General features: G+C 44.8%; 1 protein-coding gene across 1 annotated transcript in view; it reads left to right on the top strand.

The window, feature by feature from the left end:
* dnase2b (deoxyribonuclease II beta) overlaps positions 1-23,224 on the top strand; it is a 41,628-nt gene extending 18,404 nt beyond the window's left edge. Inside the window, exons 4-6 of the mRNA XM_072273289.1 lie at positions 15,808-15,969; positions 18,050-18,247; positions 18,904-23,224. Of these exons, the coding sequence (XP_072129390.1) occupies positions 15,808-15,969; positions 18,050-18,247; positions 18,904-19,241 (698 nt within the window). The 3' untranslated portion in view covers positions 19,242-23,224. The remainder of the gene's footprint in view (positions 1-15,807; positions 15,970-18,049; positions 18,248-18,903) is intronic.
* Positions 23,225-23,451: the final 227 nt, after the last annotated feature.

The following is a 23,451-nucleotide window of genomic DNA, read 5'->3' as shown; positions in this document are numbered from 1 at the left end:
GCTTCCAGGGTCTCGTTACCTCGTGGTGTCGTGTGTGTCTTGCCTTAGCGAACCTGTCCCTTTTTATCCCCCTGCTGGGGTATTGCCTGTCCATCACTTCAAACAGTTCAGGGTTCAAAGGGGGAGCCGATCTTGACAGCTCTCCTTCCGTCCCTTCATTAACATCTCCAAATGCTGCTCCATTGTTTTCCTTCTCTCTCTTTCTCCTGAAGACAGGTGGCAGACCAACTGCTGATTCCACTGGTGCCAGCACAGGCCAGCTAACATCTTAATCTATGTGTACTCTCGTCACACCCCTCACCTTTAAGGATTTTTACTGGGGTAAAAATTACAAACATGAATACATTATTTGATACACACAAATATACATCTTTATCAGCTATTTAGCTAATACAGCGAATTTTAAGTTGTCAACACCTGACAGACAGTCAGCAATCACATTTTCTGTTCCTTTTATATGTGTTATTAATAATCCCTTAACCCAGGCTCCAATTTAGCAAACTTCATAGTGGCCGAAAACACTGATGAATTGCGATCAATGTAACCTCTCATTGGATTTCGTCCCGGACCACAATAACAAGGGTCGTCCCATTCCGACTTAGTTTTCTCTCGCAAGGGCTTAGTAGGAGGGGGAGGGGTAGTAACCGCAGAGTTATTACAAAACTTCCTACAGTACCCCACCATCTCCAAGAGCCTTCTGAGGGCCCTCTTGTCTGTCGGGGTTGGCAGGTCAGCGATAGCCTGCACTGTAGCTTGCATCGCTTCCAGCTGCCCCTGGGTCACCATAATTCCCAGGTAAATGACCTTCGTGTGGCCGAACTCATTTTTTTCAAGGTTCACTATCAGGCTGGCTTCAGACAGCCGTATTACATCGCCAATACACACCTCTGTGTTCGTCAGCCCTTTCTTCACTGGATTACTCATTCTATAGGGCAGTTGCTCACTAGGCTAACCTAGCGTAACAAACACCACCCAACGTCCCAGTTCTTTGCATCGCCTCGGGACAATCAAACACACGTGTGCGAGCCGTTTAATTACTTCTCCTAAAGAGTCGCTTTGTTCGGGGATTAAGGGAGAGACCTTATCAGCAGAGCTGGCCAAAACAATAGCCTTCTCCCATCTGGTTAATACCATACTCATCTTTTCAAAATGGTGTTTTTTTCTTATCGAGGGACCCTAGCTTCATTGATTTCCGCGCTAACACTGACTAGATTTGTTAGCATATCAAAAGCCTGTGACCGTCTCAGTTCGCGTCTGCCATAATCAATAACATCCTTCCTCCGGTGCAGCCGGTAAACCTCTTTCATGATTCCACCAACTGTTTCCTCCAGCACCTCAAAATGTCCACTGAGGGGTACCTGGTGGGCCAGGTTACAAATCTCATCCCCATAGCTCTTTTGCACCACCCCCCATTCCTCATCTGCGGGTACGGTACTTGGTCTCCCTTTCTTCCTTAGCACTTCCTCCTCCACACAATAGCCTACTGGCTCCCTTCTTAATTCTGCGTCAGAGAGAGCTGTCTCCGCCAAAACCATCAGCCCCTCATCTCGCTCCTGCGCCTGCACAAATTCTTTCCTGGCTAATGCTAAGTCTGTCTCAGCTCCCTCACTACCTCTTGTTTCACTACACTCCTTCTTTTCACTTTCTACCTCCTCCTGGTACATCTCAGCTAAATTTACTTCGGCAGTCCCGTGATGAACCCGTGTGTCCATGGGCAGGGCCTCAATGCTGGCAGGCTGACCTGTCAATCTCACGGCTGGGAACACGATTCCCCCGGCGAGGTCATTACCGAGCAAGACTTCCACGCCTTTCATCGGTAATTCGGGCCTCACCCCAATCGTGACTAGTCCAGAGACCAGGTTGCTTTGTAAGTGTATCTGGTGCAAAGGGACTGCCTCTGTCCCTTCCCCAATACCTTTGACCTTGACCTCCCCAGTCTGGGTCTCTGAGCTAAACTCTAATACACTCTTCAATATCAATGACGGACACGCTCCCGTTTCTCTCCAGATCCGCACTGGAACTGGGTTTAATCCCTCCTTCACTGACACCAATCCGGCCGAGATAAACCTCTCGCACCCTTCCTGAACTTTGGCAGACCTTTCCTCTCCTAGCGGTTCATTTACCAGCTCGATACAGCCAGTCAAAATCGCCGTTTTTCCTTTTCCCGTCTCCTTCTTTGGGGCAAAGCACCTGGACGCAAAGTGTCCGGCTTTCCCACAATTATAACAGACGACCCCAGGAGACTTCTTACCAGACTGCTCCCGGTCTACCTTATCCTTCTCACTAGTCCCCGGCTTACTTTCTGACTTTTCTGGCGGACTCTCCCCGCCGTCCTGACTACCCTTCTGGTAGCCTTTACTCGGGGCAAACTTCATTTTATGCGTCAACGCGTACTCATCCGCTAACTTAGCAGTTGCGGCTAACGTGGCTGCCTCTTTCTCATCTAGGTAGGGTCTCATACCCTCAGGGACACAACCTTTGAACTGCTCAATCAGGATCAGCTGTAGCAGTCTGTCATAATCCCCCTCTACCCCCTTCGAGGCGCACCAACGCTCACAATATGTCTGCATCTCACGGGCAAACTCTAAATACGTGCGGTCCCACTGCTTCCTCGCATTCCGGAACCTCTGCCGGTATGCCTCCGGGACCAACTCATAAATCCTGAGGATGGCCTCTTTCACCTCTCTGGGCATCTTCCGCGGACAAAGCTGAGTAAGCTTGTTGGGCTTTCCCTTTCAGTACATTCTGAAGCAAAACAGCCCACTTATCCCTCGGCCAGTCCTGACTTGTAGCAACTTTTTCGAAATGGAGAAAGTACCGATCCACATCGGTATCGTCAAATGGGGGAACCAGCCTAACCTCCTTGGTAGCCCGGAACCCTCCACCTGGGTTCGGCATGGGCCCCTGCTCTGCCCCTATCTTTAACTTCTCCAGCTCAAATTCCCTTTCCCTCTGTTTCTCCAACTGCCTCTCTTCTCGCTCCAACTGTCTGTCTGTCTCTCTCTCCTGCCTTTCTAACACTCTCTCTCTCTCTCTCTCTCTCCTGCCTTTCTAACTGTTTCTCCTGCCTTTCTAACTCTCTCTCTTTCTCTCCTTGCTCCTATTGCCTCTCTTTCTCTTCGTGTTCTAGCTGCCATACCTGGAACTCGTGCTCGAGTCTCAGTTTTTCAAGCTGCACCTGTACCGCGTCTCCAGCAGGTTTTTCAATAGACACCACCTCCAGCTCCCCTTGGGGAAACACGCCTTTAGATACATAGTGCTCTACGATAGCTCTGTGTATCTCCTCTCTCCTCATTGTCGGCTTCCCCTTAGCAAGATTCAACCGTTTGGCCACAGCTGCCAATTTCGCGTTCCTGGCATCCTCTAATGCCTCCAAGGTCGGCGCCTTTAGAAATTCCTCAATCTCCATTTCTGCTGTTTGTCTTTTCTTTCTTTCGGGAATTTTAACCCAATCAATTTACTCCGTCCCAAATTTAGCGTTCAAAATCGCGGACGAGAACCCCACTTATGTTACGTACCCCGTAACTGGGTTGCCAAACCAGCAGAAATGGATCACTCAGTTGGAGTCTGGATTACTAGAACTAAGAAAGTTTTATTAAAGAAACAAGCAACACAGTACTCTAATCAAAAGGATAATAAATGCAACAGTTCAGCAATGATAAACGCACATGTACACAGAATTAAGATAACAGGATCAATCAAGCTCTATCGTCGTCTAGGGGTAAATGACCAGTTTCAGAGTGATGCAAAGTTCAGTTCAATTGAGTTCAGTTCAGTTCACCGTAATCACTGCCGTGGGAGATGGACAGTGGGGGGAAGGAGAGAGAGAGCAAAACGAATGAATATTCAAACGACTTCCACACAGACCTTCGATATTCTTCGCAGTCAGCTTTCGGGCGAGCCCTTTGTGATGTCTTCTGAGGTCACCGACCGTGACCCCTCCATTTCCAGATACGATCGTTTCTCTGCGGTGAACCTGGCACCTAGGCAAGGGCGGACACACACCAGGTTCTCGCCGATCGTACCTTTCCACCCTGTGCGTCTATGGCTTGGGCCCGCGACCAGCCCTACAAAAACTCCCACCAACTTGTAGGAGGCACACCGCTTCCAGGGTCTCGTTACCTCGTGGTGTCGTGTGTATCTTGCCTTAGCGAACCTGTCCCTTTTTATCCCTCTGCTGGGGTATCACCTGTCCATCACTTCAAACAGTTCAGGGTTCAAAGGGGGAGCCGATCTTGACAGCTCTCCTTCCGTCCCTTCATTAACATCTCCAAATGCTGCTCCATTGTTCCTTATCTCTCTTTCTCCTGAAGACAGGTGGCAGACCAACTGCTGATCCCACTGGTGCCAGCACAGGACAGCTAACATCTTAATCTATGTGTACTCTCGTCACAATTAGAAGTGGAGGTTGATAGGTTTTTGATTAGTCAAGGTGTCAAAGGTTACGGGGAGACGGAAAATGGGGTTGAGAGAGATAATGTATCAGCTGTGATGGAATGACACAGCAGACTCAATGGGCCGAATGGCCTAATTCTCTTTCGATGGTCATGGAATAATCAAAGGAGAATCAGTGGATGGTTGTGCACTTGGATTTTCAGAAAGACTTTACAAGGTGCCACACATGAGACTGTTAAACAAGATAAGAGCCCATGGTATTACAGGAAAAAATCTACCATAGATAAAGTGTCTGAATGGTCAGAGGCAAAAAAATGGGAATAAAGAGAGCCTTTTCTGATTAGCTGCTGGTGAACAGTGGTGTTCCAAAGGGGTCTGTGTTGAGACCAAATCTTTTTATGTTATATTGTATGCCAGTGATTTGGGTAATGGAATTGATGTCTTTGTGGCCAGGACTGTGGAAGGTTCGAAGATACCTTTGTAGGAGGGGCTGGTGATGTTGAGGAAGCAGAGAGGCTGCAGAAAAACTTCGATGGATTTGGAGAACGGGCAAAGAAGTGGCACATGGAATACAGTGTTAGGAAGTGTTTGGCCAAGAGCTTTGGTAGAAGGAATAAAAGCATAGAATATTTTCTAAACAGGGAGAAAATTCAAAACTCTGAGGTGCAAAGGGACTTGGGAGTCCTCATGCAGGATTTCCTTACGGTTAATTTGTAGGTTGAGAGCAATGTTAGCATTCATTTCATGAGGATTGGAATATAAAAGCAAGGATGTAATGTTGAAGCTACATAAGGAACTAATGAGGCCTTGCTTGGAGTATTGTGAACAGGTTTGGCTGCCTTATTTAAGAAAGGATGTGCTGACATTGGAGAGGGCTCAGAGGATGTTCATGCGAATGATTCTGGAAATGAAAAGCTTATTGTATGTGGAGTGATTGATGGCTCTGGGCCTGTACTTCCTGGAGTTTACAAGAATGAGGGGAGATCTCATTAAAACCTATCAAATGCTGTAAGGTCTAGATAGAGTAGATGTGGAAAGGTTTGTTTCCTATGGTGGGGGAGTCGAGGACTAGAGGGCACAGACTCAGAATAGAGAGACATCCATTTAGAACCAAGATAAGAAGGATTTCCTCTAGCCAGAGCGTGGTGAATCTTTGGAATTCATTGCTACAGATAGCTGTGGAGGACAGGTCATTGGCTATATTTAAAGTGGAGGTTGATGGGTTCTTGATTAGTGAGGGTGTCAGAGGTTATGGGGAGAAGGCAGGAGAATAGGGTTCAGCAGGAAATGGATTGGCTATGATGAAAAGGTAGAGCAGACTTGATGGGCTGAATGGCCCAATGCTGCCTCTATGCCTCTGGTCTTATGATCTGATCGTCTTCAAGGTCATCATTATGGACTTATGCTGGCAGATTTATTTAATTACTTTAATTCCTCAATGGCTCTGGTGGGATTTGAACTCATGGTTTTGAATTTCTGGTACTCTGACTTCTAGTTTAATATCTGAACCACCATGTTACCTTACTGCTGTGCAGCAGGTTCATCTGCAAACCTGCCCTTCAGTCACCTTCCAGCATAAAATCCTCCATCTACAAACACACAGAAAGTGCTGGAGGAACTCAGCTTACCAGTAGGCTAACTGGCACCAGCCTACCGGCTGTCAAGGACGTCTGTACAGAAGGGTGCCGAGAAGTGGCTGTTAACATCACGAAGGATCTCACCCACGACATTCATGGACTGTTTGTCCCACTCCCCCACTCCCATCAGGGAGGGGGCTTCATAACATCCACGCCAGGACCACCACACTCAAAAACTGTTTCTTTCCCCAGCAGTAAGGCTGATCAACACCTCCACCCACTAACCCACCCCTCCACGCCCCCAACATCCACTACTCTATCATTGAATTGAATTGAATGATCTTTATTGTCATTATACATAGGTACAATGAAACGCTGTCTGGCTTCCTCTGGCAATTAAATAAAGCGGTAGGTAAAAACAAGACAGTAATAGAGAAACAGTATTAAATAGATAAGTAGCAGAAAATAAGCTGCAGCAGCACCAGAATATCACAGTAATGCACAAAGTGCCGTTAGTGCAAGTATTTGAGTCCTTGAGTGTGCTCACAGTTTCAGTCATTGCTCTGTGGGAGTGGTGTGATGGAGGCCACAGCTCTGGGATAGAAGCTGTTCCTCAGTCTATTTGTTCTGGCTTTTAGTGTCCTGAACCTTTTGCTGGAGGGCAGCGGGTCAAACAGGGTGTTGCCGGGGTGTGTGGTGTCTCTGGTTATGCTGATTGCTTTCCTCCTGAGTCTGCTGGAATAGATGGTGTCCAGTCCTGGGTGCTCCATCCTGACAATTCACTGGGCCGCCTTCACCATGCGATGCAGGTCTTGTCGCTCAGCGGCTGTGCAGCTGGCACACCGCACTGTGGCGCTGTTGGTCAATTGTGCTTCTGTAGAAGTTAAGCAACAGCTTTTGTGGGAGTTTGGCCTGTTTCAGCTTTCTGAGGAAGGAGAGTCTTTGTTGTGCCTTTTTTTACAAGCTGCAATGTGTTGGTGGTCCATGTCAGCCGTTTTGACAACATAAGTCCAAGGAACTTTAGGTTTTCCACACTTTCCATTACCTTTCCTTGTATATGGAGGGGGGTGTGTACTCTGTCCTTTGATCTCCTGAAGTCAATGATTACCTCTTTTGTTTTACAAGTGTTAAGGACCAGGTCGTTGTCCTTACACCACTCGGTCAGATGATCCACCTCAAGCCTGTAGGCTGTTTCATCCTCGTCTGAGATCAGGCCAACCACTGTGATATCGTCCTCAAATTTAATTATGGAGTTGGAGATGTAGATGGAGGTGCAGTCATGTGTGAAGAGTGTGTAGAGCATAGGGTTCAGCACACAGCCCTGCGGGGTGCCTATTTTTAAGATGAGGGTGCTGGAGGTGTGCTTACCAATTCTGCCTTGCTGTGGTCGGTCTGTGAGAAAGTCCTTGACCCATGAGCACAGGGAGGAACCAAGGGATTGACATCTCCTGTCAATCACCTTATGTACAGACACTCCTGTGCCTAGTGTCACTTTATTGTCATAAAATCAATCTATGTGTATAAGCTATCATAATATTTATATTTATTGTGTTTTTTATTTTACTATTATTGTGTTCTTTATCTTATTGTGTATTTTGTTGGTGCTGCATTGGATCTGGAGTAACAATTATTTCATTCTCCTTTCCATGTGCACTGGAAATTACATTAAACAACCCTTGAATCTTGAATCAGACAGTAGTTATGGTAGGAAATGGAGTGCCAACATTTCAAGTTGAGGCTTTCCACCTGGGCTCCACAGATGTTGCCTGGCCTGCTGAGAGTCTTACATTTTGTGTATGTTGCTCCAGATCTCCAGCACCTGCAGAATCCCTCGTGACTCAATTCCTGACACTCCAAAGACTCTCCACCGTCTGCAGGAGTGTGACGGAGAACCTGCTCCCTAACTGGATGAGTTTGGCTCTACCAGCTCTGAAAAGCCTTTTCCTACCCAGGAGGGAGCTAGATTCAACCCAGTTCACTCCGCCGAGCCGTTACAGAATCTGTGGGAGGGAAGGAATGGCCGATATCCTGTATCAGGGCTGTTCTTTTCCTCACAGTCAATTTCCCCCCCCAAATCTGCTGAGTACCTCCGGCATTTTGTACATATTGCTCCAGATTTCCAGCATCTGCAGAATCTCGAGTGGTTCTGTAAGCAGTAATTTTCCATTGTTAACTATCTCACTGGATTTGTTGATTTGCTGCCAGTACTTCATTGAAGTTTCAGTTCAATAGAGGCAAATGCGTGACTGATGTGAAGAATTCAAACACATGATTGACGTGATTGACATGAAGATAGCCAGGGGACATCAGGACATGGGTGGAAGCCAGATCTGGAATCCTATTGTCTCTCTAGTGGTTGAGTGACGCAAAATGTGCACCTCTAGCAGCATGTTCCACACACGCACCACTCTCTGTGTAAGAAAGCTTATCTCTGACATCCCTCCCCCACTCTCCTCCAATCGCTTTACAGTTACGTCTCTTTTTTTTTAATCCTTTTACAGCCTGAGAAAATCTGCCTTGAAAATACAGTACAGGTGAACAATAAGGTGCAACATTATAATAATAGAACATAGAATAGTACAGCACAGTACAGGCCCTTCGGCCCACAATGTTGTGCCGACCCTCAAACCCCGCCTCCCATATAACCCCCCACCTTAAATTCCTCCATATACCTGTCTAGTAGTCTCTTAAACTTCACGAGTGTATCTGCCTCCACCACTGACTCAGGCAGTGCATTCCACGCACCAACCACTCTTTCTGAGTAAAAAACCTTCCTCTAATATCCCCCTTGAACTTTCAACCCCTTACCTTAAAGCCATGTCCTCTTGTATTGAGCAGTGGTGCCCTGGGGTAGAGGCTCTGGTTATCCACTCTATCTATTCCTCTTATTATCTTGTACACCTCTATCATGTCTCCTTTCATCCTCCCTCTCTCCAAAGAGTAAAGCCTTAGCTCCCTTAATCTCTGATCATAATCCATACTCTCTAAACCAGGCAGCATCCTGGTAAATCCCCACTGTACCTTTTCCAATGCTTCCACATCCTTCCTATAGTGAGGTGACCAGAACTGGACACAGTACTCCAAGTGTGGCCTAACCAGAGTTTTATAGAGCTGCAAAATTACATCACGACTCTTAAACTCTATCCCTCGACTTATGAAAGCAAACACCCCATAATCTTTCTTAACTACCCTATCCACCTGTGAGGCAACTTTCAGGGATCTGTGGACATGTACCCCGAGATCCCTCTGCTCCTCCACACTACCAAGTATCCTGCCATTTACTTTGTACTCTGCCTTGGAGTTTGTCCTTCCAAAGTGTACCACCTCACACTTCACAACATAGGCTGTGAGGTCAAGAGTCAAACCTATTTATTTATTTATTTAGAGATACAGCATGGAGCAGGTCGTTGTGGCCACGGTTTGCATATCTAGACAGCTGGGAGGCAGCATTCACAGTCACACCCTGACCAACAAAGGCCTCCAATCACAGGACAATTTAGATCACTGACTAACCAGTTCATCTTTGGACTGTGGGAGGAAACTGGAGCACCCGGAGGAAACCCACGCGTTCATAGGGAGGACATAGAAAGACTCCTTACAGAGGATGCTGGAATTGAACTCCAAGGGCCCTGGGCTGTAATAGGGTTATGCTAATCATTACACTACCATGGCATCCCACTAGTGGTTGAGTGACCCAAAATATAAAAATAGCTTTGTAACCGGAGCTCCAAGATTAAAGGTTACCTTTCTTTGTCACATGTACATCAAAATATTGAAACATAGAGTGAAATGTGTTACTTGTGCCAAATCAAATCAGTGAGGATTATTCTGGGGCAGCCCACAAGTATCACCACAGTTTTGGCAGCAACGTAGTATGCCCACAACCAACTAATCCTAACCAGCGCACCTAGATTTTGATTAGCTTTATTTGTCACTTGCACATTGAAACATACAGTGAAATGTGTCATTTGTGTCAACAACCAAAACAGTCCGAGGAATTGTTCGGGGTCGCCCACTATATCGCTGTACATTCCAATGCCAACATAGCTTGCCCAAAACTCCCTAAACCTAACCCGTATGTTTCTGGAATGTGAGAGGAAACCAGAGCTTCTGGAGTAAGCTCAAATGGTTATGGGGAGAACATACAAACTCCTTACAGACAACGGCGGAAATTGAACCCAGGCTGCTGACACTGTAAACCGTTATGCTAACCACTGCCACACTGACAAATTTAACTACTGAATACGTAGTGCTCGGCAGATCAATAACTGCTGTTCTGATAGTATCATGGTGCAGCATGGCAGTGTAGTGGTTAGCACGAAGCTTTACGGTGCCAGCGACCTGGGTTTGTACGTTCTCCCCGTGACCACAAGGGTTTCCTCCGGGTGCTCTGGTTTCCTCCCACAGTCCAAAGACGTACCAGTTGGTAGGTTCATTGGTCATTGTAAGTTGTCCTGTGATTGGGCTAAGATTATATTGGGAGATTGCTGGGTGGCACAACTTGAAGGGCTGGAAAGCCTAGTCACAGAGGAGATCCGAAACACAGAGATCACTTACTTAGGAATCCTCGTGCAAGACTCCTAGAAGGTTAATTTGTACGTTGAGTCTGTGGTAAAGAAGGTCAATGCAATATTGGCATTTATTTCAAGGGGACTAGAATATAAAAGCAAGGAGGTAATGCTGAGCCTTTATAAGACACTAGTCAGGCTGCACTTGGGGTATTATCAACAGTTTTGGGCCCCATACCTCAGAAAGGATGTGTTGTCATTGGAGAGAGTCCAGAGGAGGTTCACGAGGATGATTCTGAGAATGAAGGGATTAGCATATGAGGAGTGTGTGGCAGCTTTGGGCCTGTACTCACTGGAATTTAGAAGAATGTGGGGGAACCTCATTGAAACCTACCGAATGTTGAAAGACTTAGATAGGGTGGATGTGGAGAGGATGTTTCCTGCCATGGAAGTATCTATAACTAAGGGGCACGGCCTCAAAATTGAGAGACAACACTTTTGAACAGAAATAATAAGGAATTTTTTTAGCCAGAGTGGTGGAATACTCTGCCACAGACTGCAGGGGAGGCCAAGTCCATGGGTATATTTAAAGCAGATGTTGATAGTTTCCTGCTCAGTCAGGGCATCAAAGGATATGGTGAGAAGGTAGGTGTACAGGGTTGAGTGGGATCCGGGATCAGCCATGATGGAATAGCAGAGCAGACTCGATGGGCTGAATGGCCTAATTCTGCTCCTATGTCTTGTGGTCTTCAGTCTGCTTCCCTATTGACTTCTGGCTGATTTGATGAGATTTGGTATGTCTCCAAAGTCACTCACAAATTTCTACAGATGTACCGCAGAGAGTATTCTAATTGGCTGCATTGCCATCTGGAAAGGAGGGGTCGAAATAAGCCGCAGAGAGTTGTAAACTGAGTCAGTTCCATCGTGAGCACTAGACTCTGTTGTATCCAGGACACCTTCATGGAGCAATGCCTCAAAAAGGCAGCGTCCATCATTAAGGGCCCCCATCACCCAAGTCAAGCCTTGTTCTCATTGCTGCCATCAGGGAGGAGGTACAGAAGCCTGAAGTCACACACTCAGCGATTCAGGAACGGCTTCTTCCCCTCCACCATCTGATTTCAGAATGCACATTGAACCCATGAACACTACCTCACTACTTTTTTATTTTTATTTTTGCACTACTTATTTAATGTAACTAATTAAGATATATACTTACTGTAATTTACAGCATTTTTCTCCATTATTATGCATTGCAATGTACAGCTGCCACAATGTCAACAACTGTAACAACCTGTTGCTGATATTAAAGCTAATTCTGAATCTGATTCTAGTACTCTCTCTCAATGTTACTCTTCTATCTTTTCCCTGTAACCTTTCACTATTCAAGAACAGATCGATCTCCACTTTAAATCACTTGGGCAATGAATTCCACATATTCGTCATCCTCTGGCTAAAGAAATTCAACAGCTCCATTCTAAAGGGAGATCCCTCTGTTCTGAGGCTGTGCTCTCTGGTCCTGGACTCCCCCGCTATCAGGATTATCCTCTTTACATCCACTCTGCATCTATTCAGGCCTTTCAATAATCAGTAGGTTTCAATGAGATCCCCTCCCCACTCATTCTTCTAATGAGCGACCATTCATTTATACTTGTTCCAAATCTAGTATCAAAACCAAGAGCATCATGTACAGAAGTTGGGATGTTATGTTGCACTTGTCCTCACAGAGACATCAGAAGTGGAAGGAGTGAGCAATTTCAAATTTAGGGGTGTCAATATCTCTGAGGATCTAACCTCGACCCAACATATCGATGAAGCTACAAAGAAGGCATGACAGCGACTATATTTCATTAGGAATTTGAGGAGTTGGTTTGGACATCAGCCAGTTAGAACAGCGAGAAGAGTTTAAAAGGAGACGGTTATTTCTTTAGTGGTTTGATCGGGGCATGACTGCGCAAGCGTGTGGACATCAGCCAGGTAGAACAGCGAGGAGAGTTTAAAAGGAGACAGCTTTATAGAGCAGACATTGGAGGGGTGGGCAATGGAGTAGAGGGAGATAGAGTAGGAAGACTTTGGCTCAATGGAGCTTAGGCGTTAATGGATCCAGGCGAGGTAGGTTAACTGTGTAGATTAGAGACAGGAAGTTTGTGTGTGAGGCCGGTGTTCTGTGCTCGGTGACAGATCTGGGAAGGCCTGGAGACTCCAAGTCTCTTGGATGGCCACATCTGTGCCAGGTGCTTGGAGCTGCAGCTCCTTAGGGACTGCGTTAGGGAACTGGAGATGCAGCTCGATGACCTTCGTCTGGTCAGGGAGAGTGAGGAGGTGATAGAGAGGAGCTATAGACAGGTAGTCACCCTGGGGCCTCGGGAGACAGATAAGTGGGTAACAGTCAGGAGAGGGAAGAGCAAGAGTCAGATGCTAGAGAGCACCCCTGTAGCTGTCTCCCTTAACAATAAATACTCCTGTTTGAGTACTGTTGGGGGGATGGCCTACCTGGGGGAAGCAACAGTGGCTGTGCCTGTGGCACAGAGTCTGGCCCTGTGGCTCAGAAGGGTAGGGAAAGGAAGAGGATGGCAGCAGTGATAGGGAACTCTATAGGTAGGGGTTCAGACAGGCGATACTGTGGATGCAGGAAAGAAACACGGATGGTAGTTTGCCTCCCAGGTGCCAGGATCCGGGACGTTTATGACGGAGGAAAGGGAGGTTGGCTCATAAATAGAGAAAGTTTGGAGACAGTGCGAAAGGGAGGATAGGCAGGTGATAGAGAAGGGATGCACTCAATCCGATGGTTTGAGATGTGTCTACTTTAATGCGAGGAGTATAATGAATAAAGCGGATGAGCTTAGAGCGTGGATCAGCACTTGGAGCTATGATGTTGTGGCCATTACAGAGACTTAGATGGTGCAGGGGCAGGAATGGCTACTGCAAGTGCCAGGCTTTAGATGTTTCAGAAAGGACAGGGAGGGAGGCAAAAGAGGTGGGGGCGTGGTACTGTTGATCAGAGATAGTGTCACGGCTGCAGAAAAGGAGGAAGTCATGGAGGGGTTGTCCACAGAGTTTCTGTGGGTGGAAGTTAGGAATAGGAAGGGGCCAATAACTCTACTGGGTGTTTTTTATAGACCACTCAATAGTAACAGGGAGATCAAGGAGCAGATAGGGAGACAGATTCTGGAAAGGAGTAATAATAACAGGGTTGTTGTGGTGGGAGATTTTAATTTCCCAAATATTGATTAGCATCTACCTAGATTGAGGGGTTTAGATGGGGTGGAGTTTGTTAGCTGTGTTCAGGAAGGTTTCTTGACACAATATGTCGATAAACCTACAAGAGGAGAGGCTGTACTTGGTCTGGTATTGGAAATGAACCTGGTCAGGTGTCAGGTCTTTCAGTGGGAGAGCATTTTGGAGATAGTGATCACAATTCTATCTCCTTTATCATAGCATTGGAGAGGGATAGGAACAGATAAGTCAGGGAAACATTTAATTGGAGTAAGGGGAACTATGAGGCTATCAGGCAGGAACTTGGAAGCATAAATTGGAAACAGATGTTCTCAGGGAAATGTACCGAAGAAATGTGGCAAATGTTCAGGGGATATTTGCGTGGGGTTCTGAGTAGGTACGTTCCAATGAGACATGGAAAGGATGGTAGGGTACAGGAACCATGGTGTACAAAGGCTTTTGTAAATCTAGTGAAGAAGAAAAGAAGAGCTTACGAAAGGTTCAAAAAACTAGGTAAAGATAGAGACCTAGAAGATTATAAGGCTAGCAGGAAAGAGCTTAAGAAAGAAATTAGGAGAACCAGGAGGGAAATTACCTAGAGTTACCCTTAGCTCTCTATTTTTCTAAGCTCCATGTACCTTTCTAGGAGACTCTTGAAAGACCCTATTGTATCTGTATTTCCATGAAATTTTTCTAGGGTGGAAATGGCTAGCATGAGAGGACACAGGTTTAAGGTGCTTGGAAATAGGTACAGAGGAGATATCAGGGGTAAGTTTTTTTACGCAGAGAGTGGAATGGGCTGCTGGCGACTGTGGTGCAGGTGGATACGACAGGGTCTTTTGAGAGACTCCTGGACAAGTACATGGAGCTTAGAAAAATAGGAGACTTTGGGTAACCCTAGGTAATTTCTAAGATTTGGCATAGCTTTGTGGGACGAGGGACCTGTATTGTCCTGTAGGTTTTCTATGTTTCTATGAGATTTGGTATATCACCAAAAACACTCACAAATTTCTACAGATGTACCATGGAGAGCACTCTAACTGGCTGCATCACCGTCTGGTATAGGGGAGGGGGTGGGCGGGATGGCTACAGCACAGGATTGAAAAGAGCTGCAGAGAATTTTAAACGTAGTCAGCCCCATTATGAGCACTGGCCTCCATCATATCCAGGACATCCTCAGGGAATGATGCCTCAATAAGGTGGCATCCATCATTAAGAACCCCCATCACCCAGGACATGGCCTCTTCTCATTGCTACCATGAGGGGGGAGGTACAGAAGCCTGAAAGCACACACTCAGTGATTCAGGAACAGCTTCTTCCCCTTTGCCCTCAGATTTCTGAATGGACACTGAACCCATGAACTTTGTTATTTCTATTTTCTGTATTACTTATTTCATTTACATATACATACACACACTTATTGTAATTCATGTTTTTCCTATTATTATGAATTGTAGTGTACACCTGCTACAAAGACAATAGATTTCACAACATAAGCTGGTGATATTAAACCTGATTCTGATTTTGATTGCAGAAGTTGCTGATAAGGCTGGATTTGAAATATTGCGCTCGGTTCTGGGCACCGTGCTGTAGGAAAGATGTCATTAACCTGGAAAGAGTGCAGAGGCGATGTATGATAATGTTACTGGTACTGAAGAATGGAGAGAGGTTGCATCGATTGAAATTTTTTCTCTGAGGACAGAGAAGATTGAAGGATGATCAAGAGGTGTATAAAATCATAGTGTTATGTTTTGTGACTTCAAAACATTCAACTGACTCAAAGGGAGACATGGGAGTCTGAAATGTGGGTTTAACTTTGTGTTTTACTTTAAGTGAGGCATGCATGTATCACATGGTAATGCGATGAAGTGTGTAATTCACATACTTTTACATATAACCTGTAATGAATTATTTAAATGAACAAAAATGCTTAATTTAACAATATATATAAGATTTCTCAAATATTACTGAAATAGTAAATACACAACAGATAGAAAGAAAGTCTTTTTCCCAACATTGGGTATCAAGAATGGCCTAATTGTACTCCTGTGTCTTATGGCCTTTTGGAGACTGACGTTTATGGTTATCAGTGCTCCACTGTTTTCTCATTACAGGGGTCCTGATGTTTGACAAAATCCAGGGATTCTGGCTGTCGCACAGTGTGCCACACTTTCCTCCCAACGCCACGAAGGGGTATGCTTGGCCATCGTCTGGACGGCGAAATGGACAGACCCTTCTGTGCGTTACAATCAAATACGATCAGGTGACAGAAATCGGTAAGGAATTACCAACACAAGGGATTCTGCAGAAGCTGCAAATTCACACACTAAATGCTGGAGGTACTCAGCACTCAGCATCTATGAAGAAGAATAAACAGTCAACGTTCAGGCTGAGACCCTTCATCATTCTGCTAGCTTCTGCCCCCTTCCTTTCTAGTCCTGCTGAAGAGTCTCGGGCCCAAAGCATCAACTGTTTATTCTTCCCCATAGATGCTGCCCAACCTGCTGAGATCCTTCAGCATTTTGTGCATGGCACTCTGATAAGGAATTATATTGTTCCTTGCTAATGCGTGTCTTTTGTAACATGTTCTGGTCGCCTCATTATAGAAAGGATGCAGAGAGGGTGCAGAGGATACTGCCTGGATTAGAGAACACGTCCAATGAGGAAAGGTTGGGTGAACTAGGGCTTTTCTTTTTGTAGTAAAGGAGAATGTGAGGTGAGTTGATATAGAGGTTTAAAGATGATAGATCAATTGACCTTTTTATCCCACGGCAGAAATAGAGACATTTTTCAGAGACTTTTTTCCCATGGCAGAAATAACTAGTACCAGGGAGTATAATTTTAATGTGATTGAAAGAAAGCACAGGATGGATGTCAAAGGGAAATTTTTTATTATGCCGAGTGTTGGCGCGTGGCCAAGTGGTTAGGGCGTTCGTCTAGTGATTCAAAGGTCGCTAGTTTGAGCCTCAGCTGAGGCAGCGTGTTGTGTCCTTGTGCCCTTGAGCTTTAAGATTTGTCTTTTAGCTCTAACTGCTTTAAGTTGAGATGCTAATAGCTTGTTACTTTTATCTCCAGACATATAAAATTGACTTTTTAATTTAAGCAAATTTCTTTCAATCGGATAAGTTAATAGTAAATTATATTGAAATTGAAGTTCGAGCCTTTGTTTAAATAGATCAACATCAGGAGAAACTGCATGAGTATTATCTAGATCTTTAATTAGTTTGGAAATTCTATCTAATTCTACTTTTGTCTGTTTCTTAAGTTTAGCCAAATAAAGTATTATCTGACCTCGCAAATATACTTTGAGTGTTTCCCGTATAATCAATTTCGAAACATCTCCCATATTATTAAAAAGAAAGAATTTTAAAAATTCGTAAGAGAGATGGTAGTTTAGCTTGTAATTATGAAGATATTAATAAAATTTTTCAAGACTATTACAGTGAACTTTATAAATCTCAGTTTCCAGCTGACCCTTCTAATATGTATGCCTTTTTACAAGAGATTGATTTTCCTAGAATATCTGTTGAAGATCAGCAAATTCTTGATGCTCCTTTTACTGAAAGAGAAATTCAGAAAGCTATTCTTTCAATGCAATCTGGTAAAGCTCCTGGATTGGATGGTTTTACTGTAGGATTTTATAAAAAATTTGAACACTTGCTTACTCTTTATATGTTAGAAATGCTTAAAGATTCTTTTATGTCAGGAGAGTTACCTTCCACATCTTATGAAGCTTCTATTTCCTTAATCCTTAAGAAAGATAAAGATCCTACTGATTGTGTGTCATATAGACCTATTTCATTATTAAATGTAGATGCCAAAATTCTTTCAAATAATGTGCCCTTGAGCAAGGCACTTAATCACACATTGCTCTGTGATGACACTGGTGCCAAGCTGTATGGGCCCTAATGCCCTTCCCTTGGACAACATCGGTGTCGTGGAGAGGGGAGACTTGCAGCATGGGCAACTGCTGGTTTTCCATACAACCTTGCCCAGGCCTGCGCCCTGGAAACCTTTCAAGGCGCAAATCCATGGTCTCATGAGACTAATGGATGCCTATAAAGCGTGGTGGGTGTGTGGAACGTGCTGCCGGGGGTGGTGGGAGAGGCAGATACATTAGGGACATTTAAGAAACTCTTAGATAAGCACATGGATAGAAGACTGAAGGAATATATGGGAGGGAAGGTTAGATTGATCTTGGAGTAGGTTAAAAGCTTGCCACATTGTAGGCCAAAGGGCCTATGCTGTAATGTTCTGTGTTCTATGTTTTGGGGGTAATCAGATGTAAAAACTTTCTCTGAGGTTAGCCACTCTGACTGGTACCCTCTTAACAGACATGACCCTTTGCCCTTGCAGGAGACCAGTTTTTATACTTGAACCCCCATATCTACAGTTGGACTCTTCCTCACCTCTTCCTGCCCGAGCTCTCCAAACTGCTGTTTGTGTTGAAAGGTGGCAGCCCAACGAAGGCTCCGTGGGAACGGCACACCAAACTCACATCCCTAGGGGGAGTCCAGTTCCAGAGTTTTGCAAAGTACAAGCACTTCGGGGACGGTAAGACCAAAATAAAAGTCAGGTTTGTTAGCAGATGCACAAGTCCATCTCTGCACAGATGCAATGAAAATCTTACTTGCAGCAGCATCACAGAAACAGAGCATCAGATAAACAGCTTTCACAAAAAAAACGTGAACTAAATTATAAACAAGATTTACAAGAACACAATTAGTACAGAAAAAAAGGTAATTTTAGTGCAGAAATGCACAATTAGCACCTCAGGAAATTAAGGTCATAAAGAGAGCTTTTGGTACATTGGCCTTCTTAAATCAAAGTACTGAGTACAGGAACTGGGATGTTATGTATAAGATGTTGGTGAGACCTAATTTGGAGTATCACAAACATGACAAAATCTGTAAATGCTGGAAATCCAGAACAATACAGACAAAATGCTGGAGGAACTCAGCAGGCCAGGCAGCATCTATGGAAAAGAGTAAACAGTCAACTTTTCGTGCCAAGAATGAGCTGCCAGTGGAAGTGGTGGATGTGGGTTTGATTGGGTATGGAGGAGTATGGTCCAGGTGCGGGCTGATGGGACTACGGGGAAATAATAGTTTGGCAAGAACTAGATGGGCCAAAAGTCCTGTTCCTTTGCTGTAGTGTTCCAAGATACTTTCATGCATACATCACATTCATTGTTGTGAGTTCTCTTTCAGATATATACACGGCATGGGCTGCTCAGGAATTGGATACGGATTTATTGTCTGAAACCTGGAACATTGGAAAGTATCAGCTGCCATCCAACTGTTCCCTCCACAGACATGTCTACAACATCATGAGGGTCCGATTGCCAGGACTTGCTTCCTTCCCTTCCACCCATGACCATTCCAAGTGGTGTGTGTCCCTGCATACCACCAATGGGTGGGCTTGTGTCGGAGATCTCAATCGCTCTGAGGGCCAGATGTGGAGAAGCGGCGGGCTTCTCTGCACGCAGAATCCTTTGCTGTACAAAGCCTTCAGACGATCTGTGTCCCTGTACAGGAATTGTTCATGACATTCTGTGATGTAACAGGGAGAATTTTGAAGTTGAGGTTTAACAGCTACTTCAGAACATGGAACATTACAGCACAGTACAGGCCCATCAGCCCATGGTGTTATGCCAACCTGTTAACCTATTCCGAGAATAATCTAACCCTTCCCTTCAAACGTCCATAATGTATCTTCCTCTACCACCATCCCTGGCAGTGCGTTCTACACACCCACCACTTTCTGTGTAAGAAACCCACCTCTAACACAGCCCACTATACTTTCCTCCAATCACCTTAAAGTGGTTTTTCCTCATATTGGACATTTCCATTGCAGGAGACAGTCTCTGGTTGTCTACTCTGTCTATGTATCTTGTACACCTCTGTCAAGTCACATCTTATCCTCTTATGTGCCAGAGAGAAAAGTCCTAGCTCATTTAATCTTTCCTCATAAAACACCCAGGCAGCTTCCTGGTAAATCTCTTCTGCTCTCTCTCTAAAACTTCTACATCCTTCTATAATAGGTAACCAGATCCGAACACAATACTGCAAGTGTGGTCTAACCAGGGTTTTATAGAGCTGCAACATTGCCTCATGGCTCTTGAACTCAATCCACCAACTAATGAAGGCCAACACACCGTACGCATTCTTAACCACCCTACCCTACCAGCTTGCGCAGTAACTTTGAGGGATCTATGAGCGTAAACCCCAAGAACCCTCTGTTTCTCCACTTTGCTAAGAATCCTGTGATCAACCTTGTATTCTGCCTTCAAGTTTGACCTTCCGAAGTGAATCACTTCACACTTTTCCAGATTGAACTCCATGTTGAGGCACGTCACTGCTGTTGTGTGGGAGGAAGTGGGATGGCAGCTTTGTGAGTGTCATCCTCAGTGGCCATGAACGGTGTTCACTTTATGGTACTTGGTTCGGGAAAAAGTTCTGAGAAGGATCCTCGTTGTGTTGAGTAGAATTGTTCCCTTGATCTTCGAAAAAATAAATAAAGTTGCAATGTTCTGAGATTTGCGCTAAGTTTCTAAACTGATAACAGAACAGAATTCACTGACAGCAGAGAACTTTCCAAATTCTCCATTAACACCATCCCAGGTAGATAGGGTTGTAAAGAGATCTCTTAGCAGATTGACTTTTATAAATCAGGGCACTGGAAATGGTATTGTCACATGTACAAAGATACAGTGAAAAGCTTGTCCTGTGACTGTTCATACATGGACAGAGCTCCATGACTGAATCGTACACCACAACTGAATGAACCATGTCCAGAGTCACTTGTGTTCCCTTCCCAATCTATTTATTATTATTGAAGTACATATGTGTCACCAGATACTACCATTTAAGACCATAAGACACAGGAGCAGAATTAACCCATTCAGCCCATCAAGTCTGTTCTGCCACTGTATCATGGCCAATCCTGGATCCCACTCAACCCCATACATCTACCTTCTTTGATGGCCTGACCAATCAAGAAACTAGCAATTTTTGCTTTAAGTATACCCATGGTTTTGACCTCCACGGCAGTCTGTGGCAGAGTTTTCCTCAAATTCACCACCCTCTGGCTAAAAAAAATTCCTCCTTACTTCTGTTCTAAAGGGTCACCCCTCGTTCTGGACACCCCCACCAAAGGAAACATCCTTTCCACATCCTCCCTATCTAGTCCTTCCTACATTCAGTAGGTTTCAATAAGAACCCCCTCCAATTCTTCTAAATTCCAGTGTGTACAGGCCCAAACGCTCCTCATACGTTAGCCCCCTCATTCCTGGAATCATCCTTGTGAACCTAGTCTGGATTCTCTCCAATGCCAGCACATATTTTCTGAGATATGGGGCCCAAAACTGTTGACAATACTCCAAGCAAGCCTCAGTATTAGCTCCTTGCTTTTATATTTTATTCTCCTTGAAATAAATGCTAACATTGGATTTTACCACAGACTCAACCTGTAATTTAACCTTCTGGGAGACTTGCATGAGGACTCCTAAGTCCCTTTTGCATCTCTGATGTTTGAACCTCTCCCCATTTAGATAATAGTCTGCACTTTTGTTCCTTTTACCAAAATGCATTATCATATATTTCCCAACACCGTATTCCATCTGCCACTTTTTTGCCCATTCTTCCAATTTGTCTAAGTCTTTCTGCAATGGCATTGCTTCCTCAGCACTACCTACCCCTCCACCAATCTGCAAACTTTGCCACAAAGCCATCAAATCCATTATCTAAATCATTGACAAACAATGAGAGTAATTTTCTTGCAGGCATTCACAGTAAAGATTGTTATCGCTGGGGTTGGTAATGGAGACAAGCTCCTAGTGCCTATTAAGTTCTCCCAATGGCATGTACCTCAAATAATCTCAACAACCAAACCCAGCTCCTAGCCTTCACGTGTGGCTTAGCTACTAAGCCCAGTGGAACCGTTTCTACTGACAGGAGAAGGGCAACGACAGGTTACTGGCACCTTAAAACCAGTTGCGTCGGGCAGATGGGGCTCGTCAGTTGTGGTTGGCAGCTTACCTAGGAAAAAGAAAACTCTGATTTCAAACCTCCGGTGCCTTGTGGCTATAACCACTCTTAGGGAAGGCTTCAGGAGAACTCCAATGCACTGCTGGTGCCAAACTGTGATGGTCTCTGCCATTCCTTTGGGTTCATCAGATGCATTAAGAGGTTGAGCTTGCTACATGGGTAACAGCTCACTCGTACTGCCCCGGCTCATGTATCTAGACAGCTAGGGACGCAACATCCATGGTCGACCCTGACCAACAGAGGCCTCAATTGATCACAGTAAATACGAGAGACAGAATAGAATCAATGACGGACAAACAACCAATGTGCAAAAGACGACAAACTGTGCAAATCCAGAAAGGAAGATAATAATAACAATAGACAATTTAATCTAAGAATACCCCCAAAGGTGAGGAAAGAGGACCGGGTCGAGACAACAGAGACTTATGGAGAAGAGGAGTTCAGTGGGTAATAAAATGGATGAGTTGACGGTGCTAGCCAGGAGTCAGAGAACATTTCGGGAGAGCAGTGTTGTGTGTTTTACTGAAACGTGGCTGCATGAGGACGTACCCGACCAAAACGTTTCCATAAAGGGATTCCAGACCGTTCGGGCTGACCGGAAGTGCACTGAGAGCGGTAAGCGTAAAGGAGGGGGGCTTGCTGATCTTGTTAACAACAGATGGTGCAGTCCTGGTCATATTACGATCAAGGAACGTGTCTGTAGCCCAGATATTGAACTTTTTGCTGTTGGACTCCGGCCAAAGGAAATGTCACATGCAATTGTGGTTGTTGTGTACATCCCTCCCTCTGCCAACCTGATGTCGGCATGTAACATCATTTACACCATTGGGCACAGGAGTACATTCAGCCAGAGACTCATTCCACTGGGATGCAGCACTGAGCGTCATGGGAAGTCATTCCTGCCTGTGGCCATCAAACTTTGCAGCTCCTCTCTTGGAGGGTCGGACACCCTGGGCCAATGGGCTGGTCCTGGACTTATTTTCGTCTGGCATGTTTTACATATTATTATTTGATTGTTTGTGGTTTTGTATTGCCATGTTTGTACTCTGTTCTTGGTTGGTGCAACTGTAACGAAACCCACTTTCCCTCGGGATCAATAAAATATGCCTATCTATCTATCTATCTACAGCAATTGCAGTTAAAGGCAAGGATACAGATGTCAATAAGTGAAAAACACCAGAAATATGCAGAATTAAAAAAGGAAATTGAAAGACAATGGAACATGAACAGAATATACATTATCCCAATAGTAATATCTACAACTGGTATCATCCAAAAGTCACTACACAATAGCATAAACAAATAGGCCTACACAGCAATACTTATGTAAATCTCTAGAAAGCCACAATGCTAAACACCACTAGAATAGTCGGAAAGTTCCTAACAATTGACAAATGAGTGCCCTTGGCTATGCCTGTACCTCAGGTTTTACCAGCTTTAGCTGAGAAAAAATAAAAATGTAATAATAATATTAATAACTCAATAAACAATAGATATCAAGAACATGAGATGAAGAGTCCTTGAAAGTGAGTCCATAGGTTGTGGGAATTGTTAAGTGATGGGGTGAGTGAAGTTGAGGGAAGTTATTTCCTCTGGTTCAAGAGCATGATGGTTGAGGGGTAATAACTTCTCCTGAACCTGGTGGTGTGAGTCTCGAGGCTCTCATACCTTCTACCTGAAGGCAGCAGTAAGAAGAGAGCATGCCCTGGG

This window comes from Mobula birostris, chromosome 12, assembly GCF_030028105.1.
Source record: "Mobula birostris isolate sMobBir1 chromosome 12, sMobBir1.hap1, whole genome shotgun sequence".
NCBI lineage: Eukaryota > Metazoa > Chordata > Chondrichthyes > Myliobatiformes > Myliobatidae > Mobula > Mobula birostris.
The sequence above is the reverse complement of the archived record's forward strand: the minus strand, read 5'-3'. Positions and strand labels throughout refer to the sequence as shown.